Source organism: Penicillium argentinense, assembly GCF_028826775.1.
Source record: "Penicillium argentinense strain IBT 30761 chromosome Unknown utg000011l_segment0_segment0, whole genome shotgun sequence".
Classification (NCBI taxonomy): domain Eukaryota; kingdom Fungi; phylum Ascomycota; class Eurotiomycetes; order Eurotiales; family Aspergillaceae; genus Penicillium; species Penicillium argentinense.
Window position 1 is genome coordinate 851,649 of NW_026622670.1, and position 18,838 is coordinate 870,486.

The 18,838-nt window shown below is 53.5% G+C and overlaps 7 protein-coding genes across 7 annotated transcripts; 4 read left to right on the forward strand and 3 right to left on the reverse strand.

The window, feature by feature from the left end:
- Nucleotides 1-2,243: 2,243 nt before the first annotated feature.
- On the reverse strand, nucleotides 2,244-2,501 carry N7532_011324 (uncharacterized protein; the record flags this gene model as incomplete). The annotated part of the gene is made up of 1 exon (XM_056623815.1): nucleotides 2,244-2,501. The coding sequence occupies one exon, from the start codon at nucleotides 2,499-2,501 to the stop codon at nucleotides 2,244-2,246; it is 258 nt and encodes an 85-aa protein (XP_056468803.1).
- A 1,136-nt stretch (nucleotides 2,502-3,637) lies between these two features.
- N7532_011325 (putative GPI anchored protein) lies at nucleotides 3,638-4,212 on the reverse strand (the record flags this gene model as incomplete). The annotated part of the gene is made up of 2 exons (XM_056623816.1): nucleotides 3,638-4,078; nucleotides 4,150-4,212. The coding sequence occupies 2 exons, from the start codon at nucleotides 4,210-4,212 to the stop codon at nucleotides 3,638-3,640; spliced, it is 504 nt and encodes a 167-aa protein (XP_056468804.1).
- Nucleotides 4,213-6,560: 2,348 nt separating this feature from the next.
- On the reverse strand, nucleotides 6,561-7,097 carry N7532_011326 (membrane magnesium transporter family protein; the record flags this gene model as incomplete). Its single annotated transcript, XM_056623817.1, has 3 exons — nucleotides 6,561-6,620; nucleotides 6,723-6,961; nucleotides 7,064-7,097. The coding sequence occupies 3 exons, from the start codon at nucleotides 7,095-7,097 to the stop codon at nucleotides 6,561-6,563; spliced, it is 333 nt and encodes a 110-aa protein (XP_056468805.1).
- A 377-nt stretch (nucleotides 7,098-7,474) lies between these two features.
- On the forward strand, nucleotides 7,475-9,338 carry N7532_011327 (tyrosine--tRNA ligase TYS1; the record flags this gene model as incomplete). Its single annotated transcript, XM_056623818.1, has 12 exons — nucleotides 7,475-7,522; nucleotides 7,587-7,666; nucleotides 7,723-7,765; nucleotides 7,858-7,942; nucleotides 8,001-8,189; nucleotides 8,275-8,366; nucleotides 8,424-8,516; nucleotides 8,577-8,583; nucleotides 8,637-8,696; nucleotides 8,754-8,804; nucleotides 8,858-9,039; nucleotides 9,099-9,338. 12 exons carry the CDS (start codon nucleotides 7,475-7,477, stop codon nucleotides 9,336-9,338), a joined length of 1,170 nt encoding a protein of 389 aa, XP_056468806.1.
- A 779-nt stretch (nucleotides 9,339-10,117) lies between these two features.
- N7532_011328 (phosphoketolase family protein) lies at nucleotides 10,118-12,547 on the forward strand (the record flags this gene model as incomplete). Its single annotated transcript, XM_056623819.1, has 1 exon — nucleotides 10,118-12,547. The coding sequence occupies one exon, from the start codon at nucleotides 10,118-10,120 to the stop codon at nucleotides 12,545-12,547; it is 2,430 nt and encodes an 809-aa protein (XP_056468807.1).
- A 335-nt stretch (nucleotides 12,548-12,882) lies between these two features.
- On the forward strand, nucleotides 12,883-14,289 carry N7532_011329 (putative zinc metallopeptidase; the record flags this gene model as incomplete). Its single annotated transcript, XM_056623820.1, has 1 exon — nucleotides 12,883-14,289. The coding sequence occupies one exon, from the start codon at nucleotides 12,883-12,885 to the stop codon at nucleotides 14,287-14,289; it is 1,407 nt and encodes a 468-aa protein (XP_056468808.1).
- A 730-nt stretch (nucleotides 14,290-15,019) lies between these two features.
- On the forward strand, nucleotides 15,020-18,313 carry kin1 (putative serine/threonine protein kinase Kin1; the record flags this gene model as incomplete). Its single annotated transcript, XM_056623821.1, has 3 exons — nucleotides 15,020-15,610; nucleotides 15,681-16,308; nucleotides 16,383-18,313. 3 exons carry the CDS (start codon nucleotides 15,020-15,022, stop codon nucleotides 18,311-18,313), a joined length of 3,150 nt encoding a protein of 1,049 aa, XP_056468809.1.
- Between the last annotated feature and the right edge of the window lie 525 nt (nucleotides 18,314-18,838).

Genomic DNA, 18,838 nt, shown 5'->3' on the forward strand with positions numbered 1-18,838 from the left:
ACGCCCCATGCGCGCCAGCCACCGTCTGGAAAAGTCAAACTGCAGTCTTGTTCAATTTCGTTCAAGGACGTGCTCGAAGAGCTGATGTTAGTGCTCGCCGATGGTGGTGGAGGCGATGATTCACTGCAGTTGCTCATCTTCATTGTGATGCGATGAATTTGAATAAATAAAAAAGTGCTAGTCTACTTCTACCTGGGAAGTGTGCATTTATCCCTTATCCCTTCCCATAAAGAAGCTTTGAATGTTTCCACAAACTAGGCTCTTTCCGGACGCCGACACGCTAAACGCCTTTAGGACGCCGACAACGTGACCATAGCCTCTCGGCACTCCTCGCCGCCTTCCCTCGGTCCGAATGCCAACCATTCCCGCTTCTGGTTGTCAAGGCTTTTCTCGCAGTTTTTACAGTGGCTTTTAGATAGTAATAAAACCACTCAAGTACTCTCATATACCGCCTACTCGAGATAGATCTGCCGCCCAATCTATGAAGCGTTTGAGTGGATATCAAGCATAATTTCGACAGAATAATTTCGGCACGATACTTCAAGGCAAAAAATTTATGAAACCTGATTGTACGATTATCGTATGCTCTGCCGAATTAATCCCAGGAACCAAGAGTAGTTCAGATGCGACTTAGAATTGAGCTAGTATTGGGCAGGTACAGTAACCGGCATCTTAAATCTTTTTACAACCATTCCGACAGACAAACACAGGATATATGCCCGTGGAGGCTATTTTGTTTTCGCTCTATTGCTAGTAAACCGAATTACTAGAATTCTCACGGGAAGTGAAATCTCCACTTCGTTTCACCCAAATACCAATGTCGCGTACGAAACGCTGGGGAGCAACTACTTTCACGCCATACTTGATTCAAGCTCCTTAACTAAGACCATGCCTAGAATCCTATGAGTTCTTCGACCTTTTAAGCCTGCATGTCGTAAATGGCCTTGGCACTTTCTTGCCTTGTTCCGACAACGTCAATATACCATATAAGAAAGACATCAAAAACCTTGATCAGGATCCGCTTCAAAGTAACTCCAATTACGTTTAATGAAGGCTTTTAGCTCAGCAAAGAATTTCTCGATCGGATTCAAGTCCGGCGAATAGGGTGGTAGATAGACTAGTTTCACTCCCGCGTCCTCGCACATCTGCGAGACCCATTCCAAGTGATGAAATAGGGCATTATCTATGACCATAACAACTATTTAGGGTCTGACCATCTTCCGCAATACTGAAGCAGCTGAAATAAAAAATCTTCGAATATAATGGCAGCTATTGCACCGCGGAAAACACGCGAAAGTAGGACACCATCCTGGGTGTACGCTCTAGTATCTGGTATAGCTTGTCACGACGGAACTGTGATACCTACAACGGCGCCACACTAAGGTTAGTGACCATGATCAGCCCGTCCGCCTAAACCAGACTCTCTTATCGCATCCAGACTCATCCACATAAACAAGGTAATACGACTAGAACTCCGATAAATTGTGTAGATATAATTTTCGCAAATCCGCGATTCGCTCTCTAGCATGCTGTCGGGCCGTCTTTTTGACCAACCTTTAGCTATCAGGGCTCTTCTGATTCTTGAGGCCGTAATCATAGTGTGGAACTCATCCCAGAGGAAAACGACCATCTCGTCGAGGTACAGAACTGGCTTTGCAGATAGGTGATCACAAAGCACTTCGATCATTAGCGGGGGTAATTGTCGGTCTCCAGCCTATTCGAGTTGGGGGCGCGTGGACGCTTCCGAACTGCCCCAATATTTTTGCGAACATTTATTATCGTGACTTTGCTGCACTCGGCTTCTTCGGCCATTTGAGATGTGATAAGTGACTGGCTCTCGATCATATCACGGATGAGATGCAACTTGAGGAGGGAAATCTGGGAGCCATATTGTGAGTCTAATCATGGCGAGAGGAAGAATCGTTTTACTGGAGAATCAGGCAAAAGCATTCGTGTACAACAATTTCATGTATAATACAGCGGGTAACTAACTATTGTTTTAATACTTTATGTAAGATACAAGATCTATTCTAGAAACTGGAGGATCGACGCCTAAACCCTATTCTGATTAACGTGTTTTACATTAGGGCTTGGGAGTTAATGTCGAAGAGTGTAGGGGGTAAATTTGTTTTTGAATATTACTGTAAGTGCTAGATCCGGTCCAAAAAATCCCCAAAAAATCCATAAAATTAATTTCAAAGCGCCGGGGGTATCTAATCGCATTCAAATAACAAACCATGACTTCAAGCACAAGTCAAAAAATAAATGTCGAAATTGTCGACAGGTGTCCAAGCACCAGTACCAGTTGTCCAAGTCGAGATCAGCAAACCGAATCCACAGCATTTCCAGCAGCCTACAGCCGATGAATTCAAGTTCGCGGGCTCTTTGGCTCCAGTATTCTTGGACACCTTGGGGCTCTTGGTGGAGGTAGACAAAGGCTTGGCAGGCTGAGGCGTTTCGGCAGGTGGGCGAAGGGCGGGACCCAGCTTCTTGGCTTGCATATTGGGTATGTCCTTGTTTCCAGCGTCAGTGACTGGCTCCTGGTTCTCTTTGTCATCAGTGGAGAAGGTGCGCGAAGCTCCTGAAGATTTCTACGTAGCTTCGGAAAATCTCTCGATAGCTCCGTTTGCCGGACTGCAGGATGTAATTCGGGAAGAGATCGCGAAGCAGCTCGGCGACGTCTGCCGACAGCGCCGCTGTTTGCGATTTTGCGCAGCGATTTCAGGGTGAATGTTGGCAGCCTGGATCGAATTATTATTCACGGGGGGGTTAAGAGACTTATCGAACCAGTACTTAACTATTTCTCACGATACCGACGGTGACGACGGGTTGTCACCACGGGTACAAACCGCGGGGGATCAGCGAGTGGGTTTTGGCAGCTGGACCCACTAGTCCCGATTAGGCCACGCGTCCGCGACGCGTCGGTTTAATTAGATTTCCTAATCGGGATCGCGTGTGTTCTAGTAGATTCCTCGAACTATATCCCAGCACATAGTTGGCAGTTGGATATGTCACAAATCCAGTTCCCCACATTACCAAGGTCCGTCCAAGTCCTCTAAGTTCATGATTGAAGCAGCGCACGCATGAGAGGCCATATGAGATGAATGTATCTCATGCACTTGGAGTTCATGCGACAGCTCCGGCAGGGATTGAAACAACCTAATCTCGGTGCTCTATCCAATCCAACAAAATTGACTGTTTACACAGGAAGGGAAGGCGAGAACTCAGTTTGGAATCAGAATGTCTCGAAGACTGGATTATTTGCTGTGAATTAAGCTAGTCATGCCCATCAAAGTAATAACATCATCGAAGGAGTGGGAAACGGCTGTGCCGTGGATATGCTATCCGATCCGCACGCAAGAATAGAAAACATCAAAGTAACCAGGGTCCCAGATATGGATTACATGTCCCCCATGATTAAGTAAGTATCAAAGGAAAGGAAGAAAAGAAAATCTCGCTCGCATTTTTCATATCCCTCGTCCTGACTCAGTGATAAGCTGAGTCCGCTGTCAATTCAAGAAACAGAAACAAGACGATCCGTCCACCACTTCAGAACTCCCATATTGTAAAGATATTTGCAGGAGATGAGGTTCTGTTGCAGCTGAGAAGACTAGATCAGAGGCTGGCTTTTCACTCCTTACAGGGCGAAAGCAGCCAGGGCAACACCGGCAACGAGGCCGAGGCCAGCGGGGCCAGCAGTGGCGGCGGCACCGGTGGAAGAAGAGCTGTTGCCGCTGGCAGTGCTGGTCGAGGTACCAGTGGTCTTGGAAGAGGAGTCGGTGCTAGTCTCGGTGGAGGTGCCAGTGGAAGTGGACTTGCTGGCGCTGCGAGTGGCAGTGGACAGGGTACGGCTACCGCTGCCCGAGGCCGAGCCGCTGCCAGTGGTGCTGCCAGTAGGGGAGGCACCGGAGGGCACGGAGGAGAGACCAGCGGGGATGCTGGCGGCAGGCTCCTGGGAGGTCACGACGGCGGGCTGGCTGGTGACGACGGTGGGCTGCGAGGTGACGGCATCAGGCTGGCCGGTCACGACACCGTTGGAGTTGGTCTCTGTCAGGTACTGAGTGGCCGGGTTGCTCTCCTAGCACTGAAGTTAGCTGATGGATTTCCATGAACTGCGTTGTTTGTTGATTAGCTCGAGTGAAGGCTTACTTGGGCCATGGCGCCCTGCAGAGCGAAGGCAGAGAGGGCGGCGAAGACGACGGAGGCACGCATTGTGAACGAATGTAGTCGACGAATTGAAATTGGTGGGAAGAAGGTGAGAGGGTGAGGTGGATGTAGATGGAGGATGCTGAACGAAAGTGTGGAGGAGAAAAAGAGAAGGCAAGAGCGTGATGAGGCGGGCACGGGGGGTTATAACACGGGGTTGTCCAGGGAAACACACCGAAGCCTGCATCAGCCCTGAATTGGACTTCGGCCTTGGGCCTCGCCAACGGACCAGTCGCGATGCAGCCTCTTCGGATGCAGGCTAGCGCGGCGCTGGATCTGCAAGGTCAAGCGTTCTATTTTGGTTGGGTCACACCGGCTGCCGTGCTGCGTCGATGCGTAAGCTCAACATGACACAACCCAAGGTCTCTTAAGGTCCTATCTTTTCTTCTACCCTAGGGCACTTGCTGGTTGGCACCTTCGTATTTGCTGGGTGCTCCAAGATTAGCAGCGCCCCACCCAGCCATCTATTCGGCGGACGCCATCGCGGTGCGTTTCGTGGCCGGGGGTGGCGTTGTCGGAGCCCCTTTCCCTCTTTCTCTCTAGATCCCGGATGCGAATAAAGAGTGACAACACTGGCAGGGGGGGGGCTTTGCCGCTGTCCAGGATAGACCAGGCAGGCATGGCAGGGCTACATTGCTGTGTGGACTAAATGGACTGTTGTATACACTAATGTACTCTGGGGGATCGTCTTGGCGGACCGCGTGGAGGCCTACGAATCCCATTTCGATCCACGGGCTGCTTCGGCCCTGCCCGATCCACTCGGCCTGCTCCCGTTCGCTCCAGAGGAAAGTTGCGGGTGAGACAGGCGGAGAGGCAAAGAGGCGAAGAGGCGGAAGAGGCGAAAGAGGCTCACACTCGAGGGATCGGCGGCTGAGACATCACATTGTGGACGGGAAAGATCGGCTGGCAGCTGGAGATGGCGTTTGGTTATTTGAAGATTGTGTGGCCGCATGCAAGGCTTCGGTGTTGTGGCCGACGGACGAGACAAAACAAACCATTCCAGCAATAAAGACACCCCCACCGAGGCCCAGGCCTACCTGAGTACACTAGGTAGAGGCATCACACGGACGGTGGGGCGTCGACTAAGTGTTAGTGTGTCTCTCGCGGAACATCCACTTGCGACCACTGCAAGTCCGGCAATCGCAGAGTTCGACATTGCCAAGAGCCTAACAATAGTACACTGTACCAGAGATGGAGATGCCCGAATTCTAGTAGTTTCGATTCCTAGACGATGGCGCGCGGAATCAGAAGCCGATATTCTACGAATTTCCATCGCGGATGCCAGAATGTATTGTTCGGATAATGTGATGATCCACGCGGCAGTCTGACTTTTTTAAGTCTACGTTAGCACCTGTGAGTTACACTAATGAGGGTACATTTTATCATAATACTGTGGCCCTTGGCCATACTGTCTACATTACATTGAATGCACCTGAACACGCCTGTGATACTTTCACATTGATCACTACTTCAAGTCTAGAGAATCACACCAGAAAATTTGATGTGGAAAGGTCACGAAATTTCCCAGGGAATATTTATCGTCATCAATCGATACAACAAAGTCCTCTACTTTACAAAAATTAGCACCCGATCGGTGGCGTGGCGTCAGGGAGACACCCAGCTACCGAGTCCCTGCAGGGCCAAAGGCCCGCCCGTTTACCTCGAACGTCCGTCATGTGTCACCCGCGACGCGTAGCCTGTGCACCGGGCCCGAGACAGGGAAGAGCTCATGTGCGGTCGAGCTACAGCATGATGCCACAACACTTGTGAATGAAGGTAGTACCTCTCGCGTGCGAGAAGTACCGAGACGAAATAGGCCCATCCCGGCACCTTCTGATGGGGCTTGACCCTACACTTGTGCCTGTGTTATGTGCAGACCGCATGAGGCGCAGTTGCGGCACTGCCCCCGGAGCCTGCTCCCGGAGCGATGGCAGGAGGAAATAAGCAATGTGGATCGCTGACGGGCGAGATCCTTGCCGGGGGCGTCTCCCCGAGCGGTGGATGTACATGTAGGTGTAGCCATCGATGTACGCTGCATGCACTGTAGGATGCTCGGTAGATCTCCTGCACGTCGCGAATATTGATTGGTGTTTGGCATCATTTGGATCTTGGGGTTCTACTCTGTTCGTATTCGTGTCCAGCGCCGTTCGACGGTATGCCTTATGCCTTGGCGAATATGGTATTTGAGGTACCTCCTAGGTGCGTCTGGCTTGGAAACAGCATACTTGGAGGTGTCCAATCACCCTGCGATCGGGATTAAAGCCGCAGCAAAGGTTGATTCAAATATATCAATTGAGGTTCCTCGCAGCAAGCATATTGTACAAGAAACCACGCAGGATGCTCCAATATCACCATCACTGCTTGGCCACCATATCCTGGCCTCGCATCCATTCCGCAAACTCCTTTCGCTTGGCCTGTAGATCCAGTTAGTAAGATAAACAATTATGGTCGCGATCACAATGCCAGACCAGCCCAGCCAGCCCAGCTAAGCTCGTGGTGCGAGGGGATAGTCTTACCCGAATATCCCAGAACCCATATCGCTCCTCCAGACTCAGATACGGATTCCGCGCACCGCCATCCCGTTCAATCTCGCCCGCCCAGTCGCGCCAGCTGATCGGCTTGAGTTTCTCCGCGCCCAGCACCAGTCCGACGGAGACGACAACCACCGCCGCCAGGGTCTCGACGATGATATCATGGGGGGAGGGCGAGGCGCGTGCTGCTGAAGAGCACCGTGTGTTCGTGGGCGGAGTAGCCTCTGCAGAGGAGTGTGTTAGCTGCTGACTCCGATTTCCCAGTGTTCATGCTGTTGTAGTGTTGGGCGTTCCAGGAACATACGCGTGCGCCAGCAGGACTAAACCGAATAATGTGACCAGCTTGGAGAGGAAGCTCATCTTGAGTCCAATTGGGCGTGATTCCCCGATCGAGCCGGAAGAACGAAAGAGGTGTGTGATGACGCTGTTGTAGCTCCGCTCAGTTGTCGACGAAGGCCGGCTCGGAAGTTCCACTCGGAGGGCGGAAAAGCGTCCGCTGGCTCCTTCCACGACCGCCTTCCGCATTGGCAGCGGCGCGGCAGAAAAGAAAAACCCCCGCTGAAATGGTGGGGGATGATATGAGTCAAGCCTTTGCGTCGTACGAGTCTCTCAACTGAATTCGACTGTGACTGTGGTGCCCGAATTACTTGGCCGACCTCGAAAAGTACCGCATCTCATCTGATTCCCGTTCAATCGCTGCTCCCCCTTTCGCAAGCCGACCGCACGCCACCATCAACATGAGCGCAACCCCTCTCGATGCGAACGCCCAAGGGCGCTTCGATCTGGTACGTTGAGGATTGGAATATTTTGATCGGAGACATTGTGCTGATATTGTATCCCATGGGATAGATCAATGAGAACCTTGCGGAGATGATGAACCCCGAGATCATTGAGCAGATTCTTGCCGAAGGCCGCAATCCCCGCGTCTAGTACGGCTCGTGCCCTTCCTTCTCGGTCTTTGATCATATGCTAATAATAAATTCAGCTGGGGTACTGCCACCACCGGACGTCCTCACACCGGATATCTTGTATGATCAACCTCGATCCGATCCATTGAATAATGCGAATGATGAGCCTGACTCGCCTCGGAACGTTTTTCAACTGACAATTCGTTGGATAGGTCCCTGCTATCAAGATCGCACAACTACTGGCTGCGGGCTGCGAGGTGGTTATTCTGCTGGCTGACGTCCACGCCTTCCTGGACAGTGAGTATAGACGTACAATGCGAGTGGAGAACACCCGGCTCATGCATACATTAAACAGACCTGAAGGCCCCCATCGAGCTCGTCAACAACCGCGCACAGTACTACCGCAAGGTGATCACCGCTCTGCTGCAGGCCGTCGGTGTCTCGACTGAGAAGTTGGAGTTCGTCCTCGGATCTTCGTACCAAAAGAGTCCCGAATATGTGTTTGATGTCTACAAGCTGTCCTCGCTGGTCAGCGAGCATGATGGTAAGCATGGCAAGCCTTGCGCGCTGCGCGCTAAACATTCCACCATGTATTAATTCGCTAATTCTTTTCTTTTCTCGTAATTTAGCCAAAAAGGCCGGTGCCGAGGTTGTGAAGCAGTCCTCAAACGCGCCATTGAGTGGTCTCCTTTACCCTATTCTCCAGGTTCTGGACGAAGAAGTAAGTCTTGAATCTTAATTTTGATGCCCTGAGACAAACATATTAATGGCCCCCTAGTATCTCAAGGTTGATGCCGAGCTTGGCGGTATGGACCAGCGCAAGCTTTTTGCCGCTGCGGTCGAGTGGGCGCCCAAAATTGGACACCGCAAGGTAAGACCACCAGTATCCGACTTTTGAATATCTCGCTGACCTGATTTTCTTATTATGTAGCGTGCACGTGAGTACAATCCGCATTTTCTGTCTAGTAAAATCTTACTAACAAATCCCAAGACCTGCTTAACAAAATGGTACCTGGCCTCAACAACGCCAAGATGAGCTCTAGCGACGAAGGTAATGACCCCGAATTGCTTCTTTTGACAAGCAGACCACTGACAGATCCTTGAATAGCTAGCAAGATTGACCTCCTGGACTCTCCCGAGGCTATCACCAAGAAGATCCGTAAGTTTTTTGTCCATGCTTATTCATTCGCGCTCACTGCTAACAATTCCCAGGCAAAGCGGAAGCCGCCCCGAAGGTGGTCGAGGAGAACGGTCTGATCGCCATGGTAGAATTCACCTTCCTCCCTGCGTCCGACCTGAAGGGCAAGAAGGAGTTCGTCGTGGAGCGCAAGGACGCCGAGCCCCTCGTCTACACTGACATTGAGAAGCTCAAGGAGGACTACCGCAACGATGTTGTACGTTACCCTTTCTCCCAACAATTCCAAACAGCAGAATCATACTAACTCTGCCATAGTTGACCCCGCAACTACTCAAGGCCGGTGTCACAGCGGCACTGACCGGTTTGATGACATCCATCCAAGAAGCCTACCAGGCCGACGCCGAGTGGCAGGAGATTACCCTGAGGGCCTACCCGCCCGTGGAGAAGGAGAAGAAGGTTAAGAAGGTCAAGAACAAGGGCTCCCGTCACCCCGGTGCTCAGGCCCAGGGCCAAGCTCCCCATGAGCAGGATCTTCCTGAGCGGCCGAAGGCTTAAATGTGAGCGAAAAGAGTAAAATGTCGATATGCATGTTTGAGCTATAGCATAGATGAAGCAACGAGACCAGCGGATCACCAATTTCTGTCCTAGCAGACTTACATAAATTGAAAGGCACCTGCCTACCTGGGAAATTCGAAGGGTCTAGTTTGGTATGCCGTAGAGTGAGTGGGTCCTAGACTGCGAACTCTGTATGTAGATCAATGATCGCCACGTGGATGTATACTTGTCAGGTGTTTTTCAAGGCACGTGAAGACGAGCTCACTACCCCATGTTCGCGACTTGGTCAAATTAGCAAGCAAAGTACTAAAAATACCAACTTATTGTAGGAAGGGACTGAGCGGAAACCGCGGGGGAATCAATGCGAGGGTAAATACTCCGATCCGGATGCCGCGGAAAGCCACAGGAACGCCAATCTCGATAATTGTATATAAAGATAAAGTGGCAGGCACAATCCGAGATCTTTCAGGAACTGCCTTGATATTAATCAAGTTGTCAGCAAGATCTTGTATGAGTCATGGGTGGAAAGGTGGATGTGGTGGTGCGTTCATCGATTGCCTACACGTCATTGACTGCACCACGGTCGGTCACCACGCAGACGCAAGTGTCAGCCCACTCATACGTTTGTTGCACGACAACGTCGTTTCTTTAAAACCCCACTTCTGCGTTCATCCGTGACAGCTCACCCCTCTCTTCTTCCATCAATTCCCCGCTCGAAACTCCGTGACACCTCCTTCAAGGCACTCTTCATCACTACAACGATTCCATCACAGCCCACCATGGCGTCGCAGGAGGGTAAGAGCATTTCCGCCTACGGAGAAGCTCGCTCGACCGTGCAAGGCAAGCCTCTTAGTGCCGAGGAAGTCCGCAAGATGAACGCCTACTTCCGCGCCAGTCTATACCTTTGTCTGGGCATGCTGTATCTCCGCGACAACCCGCTGCTCAAGGAGCCGTTGGAACCGAAGCACCTTAAAGCCCGTTTGCTGGGCCACTGGGGATCCGACGCCGGTCAATCGTTTACCTGGCTCCATATGAACCGCCTGATCAAGAAATACGACCTCAATGTACTCTTCGTGTCGGGACCTGGCCATGGCGCCCCCGGAATCATTTCCCAGTCATATCTGGAAGGCGTCTACTCAGAAGTATACCCTGACAAGAGCGAGGATGCCGAGGGCATGCAGAAATTCTTCAAGCAATTCTCCTTCCCCGGTGGCATTGGCAGTCACGCCACCCCCGAAACCCCGGGCAGTATCCACGAGGGTGGTGAGCTGGGCTACTCGATCTCGCATGCCTTCGGTACCGTCTTCGACAATCCCAATCTGATTACCCTGACCATGGTCGGTGATGGCGAGTCCGAGACTGGTCCGCTCGCGACAAGCTGGCACAGCACCAAGTTCCTCAACCCGGTCGTCGACGGAGCGGTGCTGCCGGTTCTTCATCTCAATGGCTACAAAATCAACAACCCTACAGTCCTCGCACGTATCAGCCACGAGGAGCTGACCGCGCTCATGGCCGGCTACGGCTGGAAGCCTTACTTCGTTGAGGGCAGCGATCTGGATACCATGCATCAGGCCATGGCAGCCACCCTGGAGAAATGTGTTCAAGAGATCAGAGAGTATCAGCAGCAGGCTCGCTCATCGAAGAAGCCATTCCGTCCCCGCTGGCCCATGATTGTCCTTCGTTCTCCTAAGGGATGGACAGCCCCCCGAGACGTCGATGGCAAGCTTCTCGAGGGCTACTGGCGGGCGCATCAGATCCCAATCACCGACGTCCTGACCAACTCCGCTCATCTCAAGGTTCTGGAGAACTGGATGCGAGGCTATAAGCCCGAGACTCTCTTCGACGCAAATGGCAAACTGATCCCGGAATTGCGAGAACTTGCTCCGACCGGCAACTTCAGGATGAGTGCCAACCCTGTCGGGAATGGTGGTCTCCTGCGCAAGCCGCTTATCATGAATGATTTCCGCGAGTATGGTTTCAAGGACATTGTCTGTGGAAAGACTATCAAGGGTGGCATGGCCAATATGGCGAAGTTCCTGCGCGATGTTGTCGGCAGGAATATGAACAATTTCCGTCTTTTCGGTCCTGACGAAACTGAATCCAATAAGCTTGCCGAGGTCTACAAGGCTGGTAAGAAGGTCTGGATGGGAGACTACTTCGAGGAAGATAAAGACGGCGGCAACCTTTCCCCCGACGGTCGTGTCATGGAGATTCTCAGCGAGCACACCTGCGAGGGATGGCTGGAAGGCTATATTCTGTCTGGACGTCACGGTCTACTCAACAGCTACGAGCCCTTCGTCCATGTCATCGACTCGATGGTCAACCAGCACTGCAAATGGATCGAAAAGTGCCTGGAAGTCGAATGGCGCGCTAAGGTCGCCTCGCTCAACATTCTCATCACCGCCACCGTCTGGCGACAAGACCACAACGGATTCACCCACCAAGACCCTGGCTTCCTCGATGTCGTCGCCAACAAGAGCCCCGAGGTAGTCCGCATTTATCTCCCGCCAGACGGCAACACTCTCCTCTCCGTCATGGACCACTGCCTCCGCAGCGTGAACTACGTGAACGTCGTCGTGGCCGACAAGCAAGACCACATCCAATTTCTCAACATAGACGAAGCCATAGCCCACTGCACCAAGGGCCTGGGAATCTGGGACTGGGCCAGCAACGACCAAGGCAGCGAACCCGACATTGTCATCGCCTCCTGCGGCGACGTCTCGACCCACGAAGCCCTCGCCGCCACCGCGCTCCTTCGCGAGAACCTGCCCACTCTGAAAATCCGCTTCGTGAACGTCATTGACCTCTTCCGACTCATTTCTGGCATCCACCACCCCCACGGGATGCCAGATAGACAGTGGAAGGCCGTCTTCACCGATAACAAGCCGATCATCTTCAACTTCCACTCGTACCCGTGGCTCATCCATCGTCTGACCTACAAGCGGCCCGGCCAGCACCATCTGCATGTGCGAGGATACAAGGAGAAGGGCAATATCGATACGCCGTTTGAGTTGGCGATGCGCAATGGTACCGATCGGTATAGTCTCGCTATTGATGCGATTGATTTGATTCCTTCCCTCGGTAATACTGCCTCCAGTGTAAGGGAGAAACTGATTAATGCCCGGATGGCCGGTAAGATGGAGGCGTATGAGAATGGAGTTGATCCTGAGCATATTCGGAACTGGACTTGGCCGTTTGGTAAGAACTAGTCCTTGTACTAGTGGCATGCCTCGGTCGAGGGTGTTTGATGGCTATGCATGAGATGTGATATGTAATTGATGCCAGAATGCAGCACACGAATTAGCATGAGTTTTTAATTCCAATCTGTTTGACTAAAAATTTATTTTTATTCGTAGACCTTCATGATTGTCTGCTTCGTTTTCTTCCTTATCAGCTTCTGCGATCGTGCTGATTTAGGGCCCGTATTTCCCCACCGCAATCTACGAACTGCGGAGTACTAAAGCCCACGCTAGTACATCTTACTGCAACCTTGCAACAATATGCCAGACCTCAGACAAGTCACTTTTGTCTGCGTATATAAAAAATGCCACCTCCAAATCTTAGCGAGAAACTCGCCAGTATACGCGGAGTCAGGCTAGCCAACTCCTCGTCCACTTGGGATATCAGTTTCGACTACCCCCCAGACTCGCCGCATGGCATCATCAAATCCATCACCCCGCACGACACACACTCTTCTTCGCAACGCACCTCACAGCCTGCGCTAGCTCTACCCTCTTTAACACACCCACACATCCATCTGGACAAAGCTTTCATCCACAACGAACCCAGAAATGCACATCGACTACCATTAACAGGCTCGTTCCAGGAAGCCTTATCGCTCACCGCAGCAGCCAAGCAGGACTTTACTCTCCCGGACCTCCTCAGACGAGGGGAATGGCTGCTCGCCGAGTCGGTCTCCGCAGGCGTGACGGCCATGCGAGCCTTCGTCGAAGTAGATCATACCGTGGGATTGAAGTGTGTGGAAGCAGCCGTGACGCTGAAGAAACAATGGCACAACGCCTGCGAAATGCAAATTGTCTGCTTCGCGCAAGATCCGATCTTCTCGACCGACTACGGAGACGAGAATACCCGTCTAATGGAACAGGCCCTCGAGAAATACCCCCAAATCGACGTGATCGGGACAACACCCTATGTCGAAACAAGTCTCGAGGCCGCGAAGAAGAACATCGACTGGGCAGTCGACCGGGCCCTCCAGCTCGACAAACACCTCGACTTCCACCTAGATTACCATCTCGACACCGAAAAAGAAGCCTTGATGTGGTATGTCTTGAACACCCTCATCCAACGCGGCTGGAACACCCACTCGACCCGCAACCAAGTAATGCTGGGCCACTGCACCCGCATGACCCTCTTCACTTCCTCCGAATGGCAAAAATTAGCCCAACTCATCCACACCCACGACGTTCCCGTTAGTTTCGTCGGCCTACCCACCAGCGATCTATACATGGCCTCACCCCCACACCAACCCGACACCCAACACCTCGCACGCGGCACCCTGCAAATCCCCGAACTCATCCGCCGATACGGCCTCGACGGCGTGCTGGGCATGAACAATCTCGGCAACGCCTTCACGCCGTGGGGCAGCGCCGATCCGCTCCAGCTGGCGTGTCTGGGCGTGGGTGTCTACCAGGCCGGGACTCGGACCGACACCGAACTGTTGTACGAGTGTGTGTCGACGCGGGCCCGTGCCGCGATTGGGCTGGCGGAGCTGGAACAGAGCCTCATGCTCTGGGAGGGTCAAGAGGCGAATTTGGTCCTTTTTTGTGATCGTGATGAGACGGGGTGTGGTGTTTCGCGTCCGCGGGGGAGTGTTGCGGAGACGGTGTGGGATCCGCCGGGTAGGTTGGCTCGGGATGTCGTGTTTTGTGGCCGGCTGGGGATTTCGGGGTTGGCTGGGCCGCGGGATGCGATGTATCGGTTTTTGCCCTAGGTATGTCCATTTGGTCGGTGGTGAATGGCCGGTGGCTGGGACCGAGACAGTTCCAGGGGTTTGGTGGATCGTGTAGAGGCTGTGTTGAGCCGATGTTTGGGTCTGCCGTTAAGCATTGATATTTATAGCTTGACGTTGACAGCCGCAATCCAGCACGTGAAATAGAACTTGCTTTGCTTGTACTCATCTCGCCCACCTGATGTTGTAGGTCCAACAGAGTTTGCGTCGTCCTCGGTTTGGCGAGGCGACAAAGTTCATCTCCACGCGTGCCTGGCATTATGTCATGCCAACCATACAATATACCATATAGTAATGTACTTAGGCTGGACGGGACACGCGAGATTTTGTAAGTAGGCAGTGTGAAAAAGCTTAACCAGAGCACTGCATGATAAGAAAGAAATGAGATCAAATACGAACTCCCATGGTGCGCCTCTCCGGGCTGCAGCGGCCCCTGCAAGTTGCGAGTTGCTGGAGTTGCGTCGGCTTAAACGGTCTCCGCCTCCTAGCATCTTCCCTTCTCCATCCCCCCCTCATCACTCCCTGCCCTCCCCATCCCGTTTCGCTCGCCCTCGCTCGACTCCTGGATGCGCTCGCCGGGCCCTGTGGCTTCTTTCGCTCCTGATCGACGACCTGGTCGTGGACCTTGACCGCTTCAACCTCCACTGAGCCCCCGCCAGTCCAAGCCCAACCCACAGTACCGCCCGTCCGTATCCCCAGCCCAACCGCCGCAATGTCGGCCCCCGCGAACCCATCGACGGTCGTTCGCAGCCACTCAACCTCTTCGCGCCCATCCAGGGCGGCCCAATCCGAGCTGCCTCATCGCACGCGAAGTGTGGCGGTCCGATCGTCCAACGACTCCCAGCCCCCTCACCAAGCACACTATTCACACTCCAAGACCCCCTCGCACGACCGTCGTCCGCCCTCCAACACCGCACAGCTGGAAAGCATTGCCCGTCGGGACTTTGAAACCTCCAATGTCGCCAGAATGCCCTCTCGCCGCGATCACTCCTCCGAGCGCTCGCAAGAGCGTCCCTCGACGGCCACCCGGACCGAACCCACCCGACGACACTCCAGAAACCACTCTACGCATGCTCACAAGCGGGAGAGCATGGACACGGCGAGGACCGCGGCGCCCGACCGCTCTGTTGAATCTTCGTCGCATGCGACCGCGCCGCAGAGCACCTCGACCTCGTCCGGCGCACAACCCAGACGCCGAACTACGATCACCACACCCACGGGCCAATGGGCGCTCGGGAAGACCATCGGTGCGGGGAGCATGGGCAAGGTCAAGCTAGCCAAGAATATGGAAACCGGAGAACAGGTAAGGACCCCCTCATAATTGTAACTCAGTATGAGATCAAAGAATGGTTTGATTCTAATTGCGGTCGCAGGTTGCCGTCAAGATCGTCCCCAGACTCTCGACCGAAGAGCATCGAAACAGCCGCGACACCGAACGCGCGGACCGTTCGAAGGAAATTCGTACTGCGCGTGAGGCGGCCATTGTCAGTCTCGTGAGCCACCCGTACATCTGCGGCATGCGCGATGTGGTGCGCACGACATACCATTGGTACATGTTGTTCGAGTATGTCAATGGGGGTCAGATGCTGGACTACATCATCTCCCACGGCAAGTTGAAGGAGAAGCAGGCTCGCAAGTTCGCCCGTCAGATCGCGAGTGCGCTCGATTATTGCCACCGCAACAGCATTGTCCACCGAGACCTGAAGATCGAGAATATTTTAATCAGTAAGACTGGTGATATCAAGATCATCGATTTCGGCCTCAGCAATCTCTTCTCACCGAGAAGTCTCTTGAAGACCTTCTGCGGCAGTCTTTACTTCGCCGCTCCTGAGTTGCTTCAAGCCAGACAGTACACCGGACCCGAGGTCGATGTGTGGAGTTTCGGAATTGTTCTTTACGTTCTGGTTTGTGGCAAGGTTCCTTTCGATGACCAGAGTATGCCTCAGTTGCATGCAAAAATCAAGAAGGGTGTTGTAGAATACCCTCCTGGCCTCACCACTGGTAAGTATTGTAAACCCATTGACCCCTTTAGCTTTCTCTGCCATCGCAACCCCTCCTAATCATTCTCTCTATAGAGTGTCGCCACATCATTTCTCGCATGCTGGTCACAGACCCCAAGCAGCGTGCACCCCTTAGCGAAATCATGAATCATCCCTGGATGAACAAGGGGTTTAATGCGCCCCCTGAGAACCATCTTGCCCACCGGGAGCCTTTGCAGCTCCCGTTGGATCAGGATGTCATCGGGAAGATGACTGGGTTTGATTTCGGTCCTCCAGACTACATCCAGGACCAACTGATCAAGGTGATTGAGTCGGAGGAATACCAGCATGCAGTACGGCTTAACTACCGCGAGCAGCCTGTGCTCAACCAGGCCGAAAAGAAGCGCGGCGTTTTCGACTTCTACAAGCGACGCAACTCTGCCGCGAGCCGTGACACTCTTTCCGCACCTTCAGCTGAGGCCGTGCAGCTGGGCAATGACCCTCTCAATGCCTATAGTCCCCTCGTATCAGTCTACCATCTGGTGAAGGAGAAGATTGACCGAGAGCGAACCGAGTCTCGCCCTGGTGCTCTGGGTCTCGGCAAACCCGCCGGCGAAGAACTGTTGCCTGCAGTCGCAGCCCCCGCGGCTGCTCACACCAACCAGTACCAGCTCCCGGGAGAGAAGGACACTGGCCGCCGGTCTCGACCCCGAGCCCGAACCCATGGCGAGGAGGAAGTGACCGAGGGCATGAAGAACCTCCACTCACATTCCCCCTCTGCCCATGCAGTGCCAAATGTGGTGCAGCCTGGTACTCCCAAGAAGTCGAGCGCTGCTGCTGGTATTTTACGGCGCTTCAGCACTCGCAGGGCCAAGGATCGCACCCGCGATATCGAACGGGAGCGTATCAGCACTCCCAACACACCTACTCTGAATGTCCAACCCCCTGCCGACTCTGCATCTCCAATGCACCGTGGATTCAGCGTGCGCCGAACGCGACGTCCCGAGATGGCAGGTCCTCTCCCTCCCGATGTTGGCCAGCCCCAGCAGGACCTGCTCGCTGCTCCCGGTTCGCAGCAATCCTCGCAGTCCAAATTCCTGGGCCGCTCTACCAGCGTAAACTCTGCCGACTACCGACCTCGCAGGGCCCGGAGAAGCGATGCTGATGCGCTGGACGCTGGTCAGCCTCCTTCGACGAGTGGATCCGACCAATTCGGACCTAATAGCCAGAGCGACCAGGCTGGTTTGAAAACTGGCCCTCGCACCCACACCGCACGCACGATGTCTCTTGGTCACGCCCGCCGAGAGAGCATCCAAGCCCGCCGGGCTCGACGCGAGGCTGCCCGAGAGGCCAACGTGCCGGAGGAGACCGATGCAGATATCTCTGGCGCAGGCACCGCACTCGAAAGTGCCAATGAAGGCGAGGATCTGTCCAAGCCTGTCTACCTCAAGGGTCTCTTCAGTGTGTCGACCACCAGCAGCAAGCCTCTGCCCGTCATCCGGGCCGATATTATTCGCGTTCTCAAGCAACTCGCAGTCGAATACGTTGAAATCAAGGGCGGCTTCAGCTGCCGCCACGCCCCGAGCATCGACCTCGACAAAGTGGTCGATGTTGGCCCGCCTAGCCCTGACCGACAGGGCCAAGTCTCCCACCGACGCCGGATCAGCTTCGGTGGTCTCCTCGGTCACGATGATAGCCGCGACGACAGCCGCACCGGCCATGCGAAGCTTTCACGTCGTACCCAAGGCCAGCCCGATCGCAGCTTCACGACCAACTCGGATGCGTCCGACGAGTACGTTGCTCACGATCAACCCTCCGGTGGCGCCGCTGTTGGCGAGCGCGTTGTTGGCGAAACCACAACCCGAGTCCAGAGCGACACGGGAGAGAACCTCGTCTTGCGCTTTGAGATTCTCATTGTCAAGGTGCCTCTGTTCTCCCTGCACGGTATTCAGTTCAAAAAGGTCTCCGGTGGCATGTGGCAGTACCGAGAGATGGCCAAGAAGATACTTGATGCCTTGCGCCTGTGATCCGCCCAACACCCACATCATACAATCAGCGATTGAAATCAGCAGAAGAAACAAGCGATATCTATTGAAAGAGATGAGCACTATCGAATCCCTTCACCCCACCTCCGCCGCATCAACGAGGCCTCAACCTCATCACCATGTCCATCACACTCGCACCGGGTACATTCCACGACGTATCCGCACGAACACATGATTCCACTGCCAATAAACTTGCATGTCAGCGACCGTCGCACACTTTCCCCGTCCATTAGCCCCATCGTTTCAGTCTATTGCTCCTACTGGTACCTTTGGCACTGAGTGAGGTACTCTTAGTAGGGTACGTTTGTGTCCTCCAGATCAGCATTTCCACCCATTCCGGACGGACATCCCACTCTACCAAAGTCTTCACGAACATTAGACTTGAGTGAATAATTATTCAAAGGCATTGCCCCTGAGCCTTTATTCGAGTTTGCTTTCCCTTTACTTTTCTATTGCGGGATTCCGAAAGGCGTTGTACATTGTAGGGTATCCTTGGCTTTTTTTGTT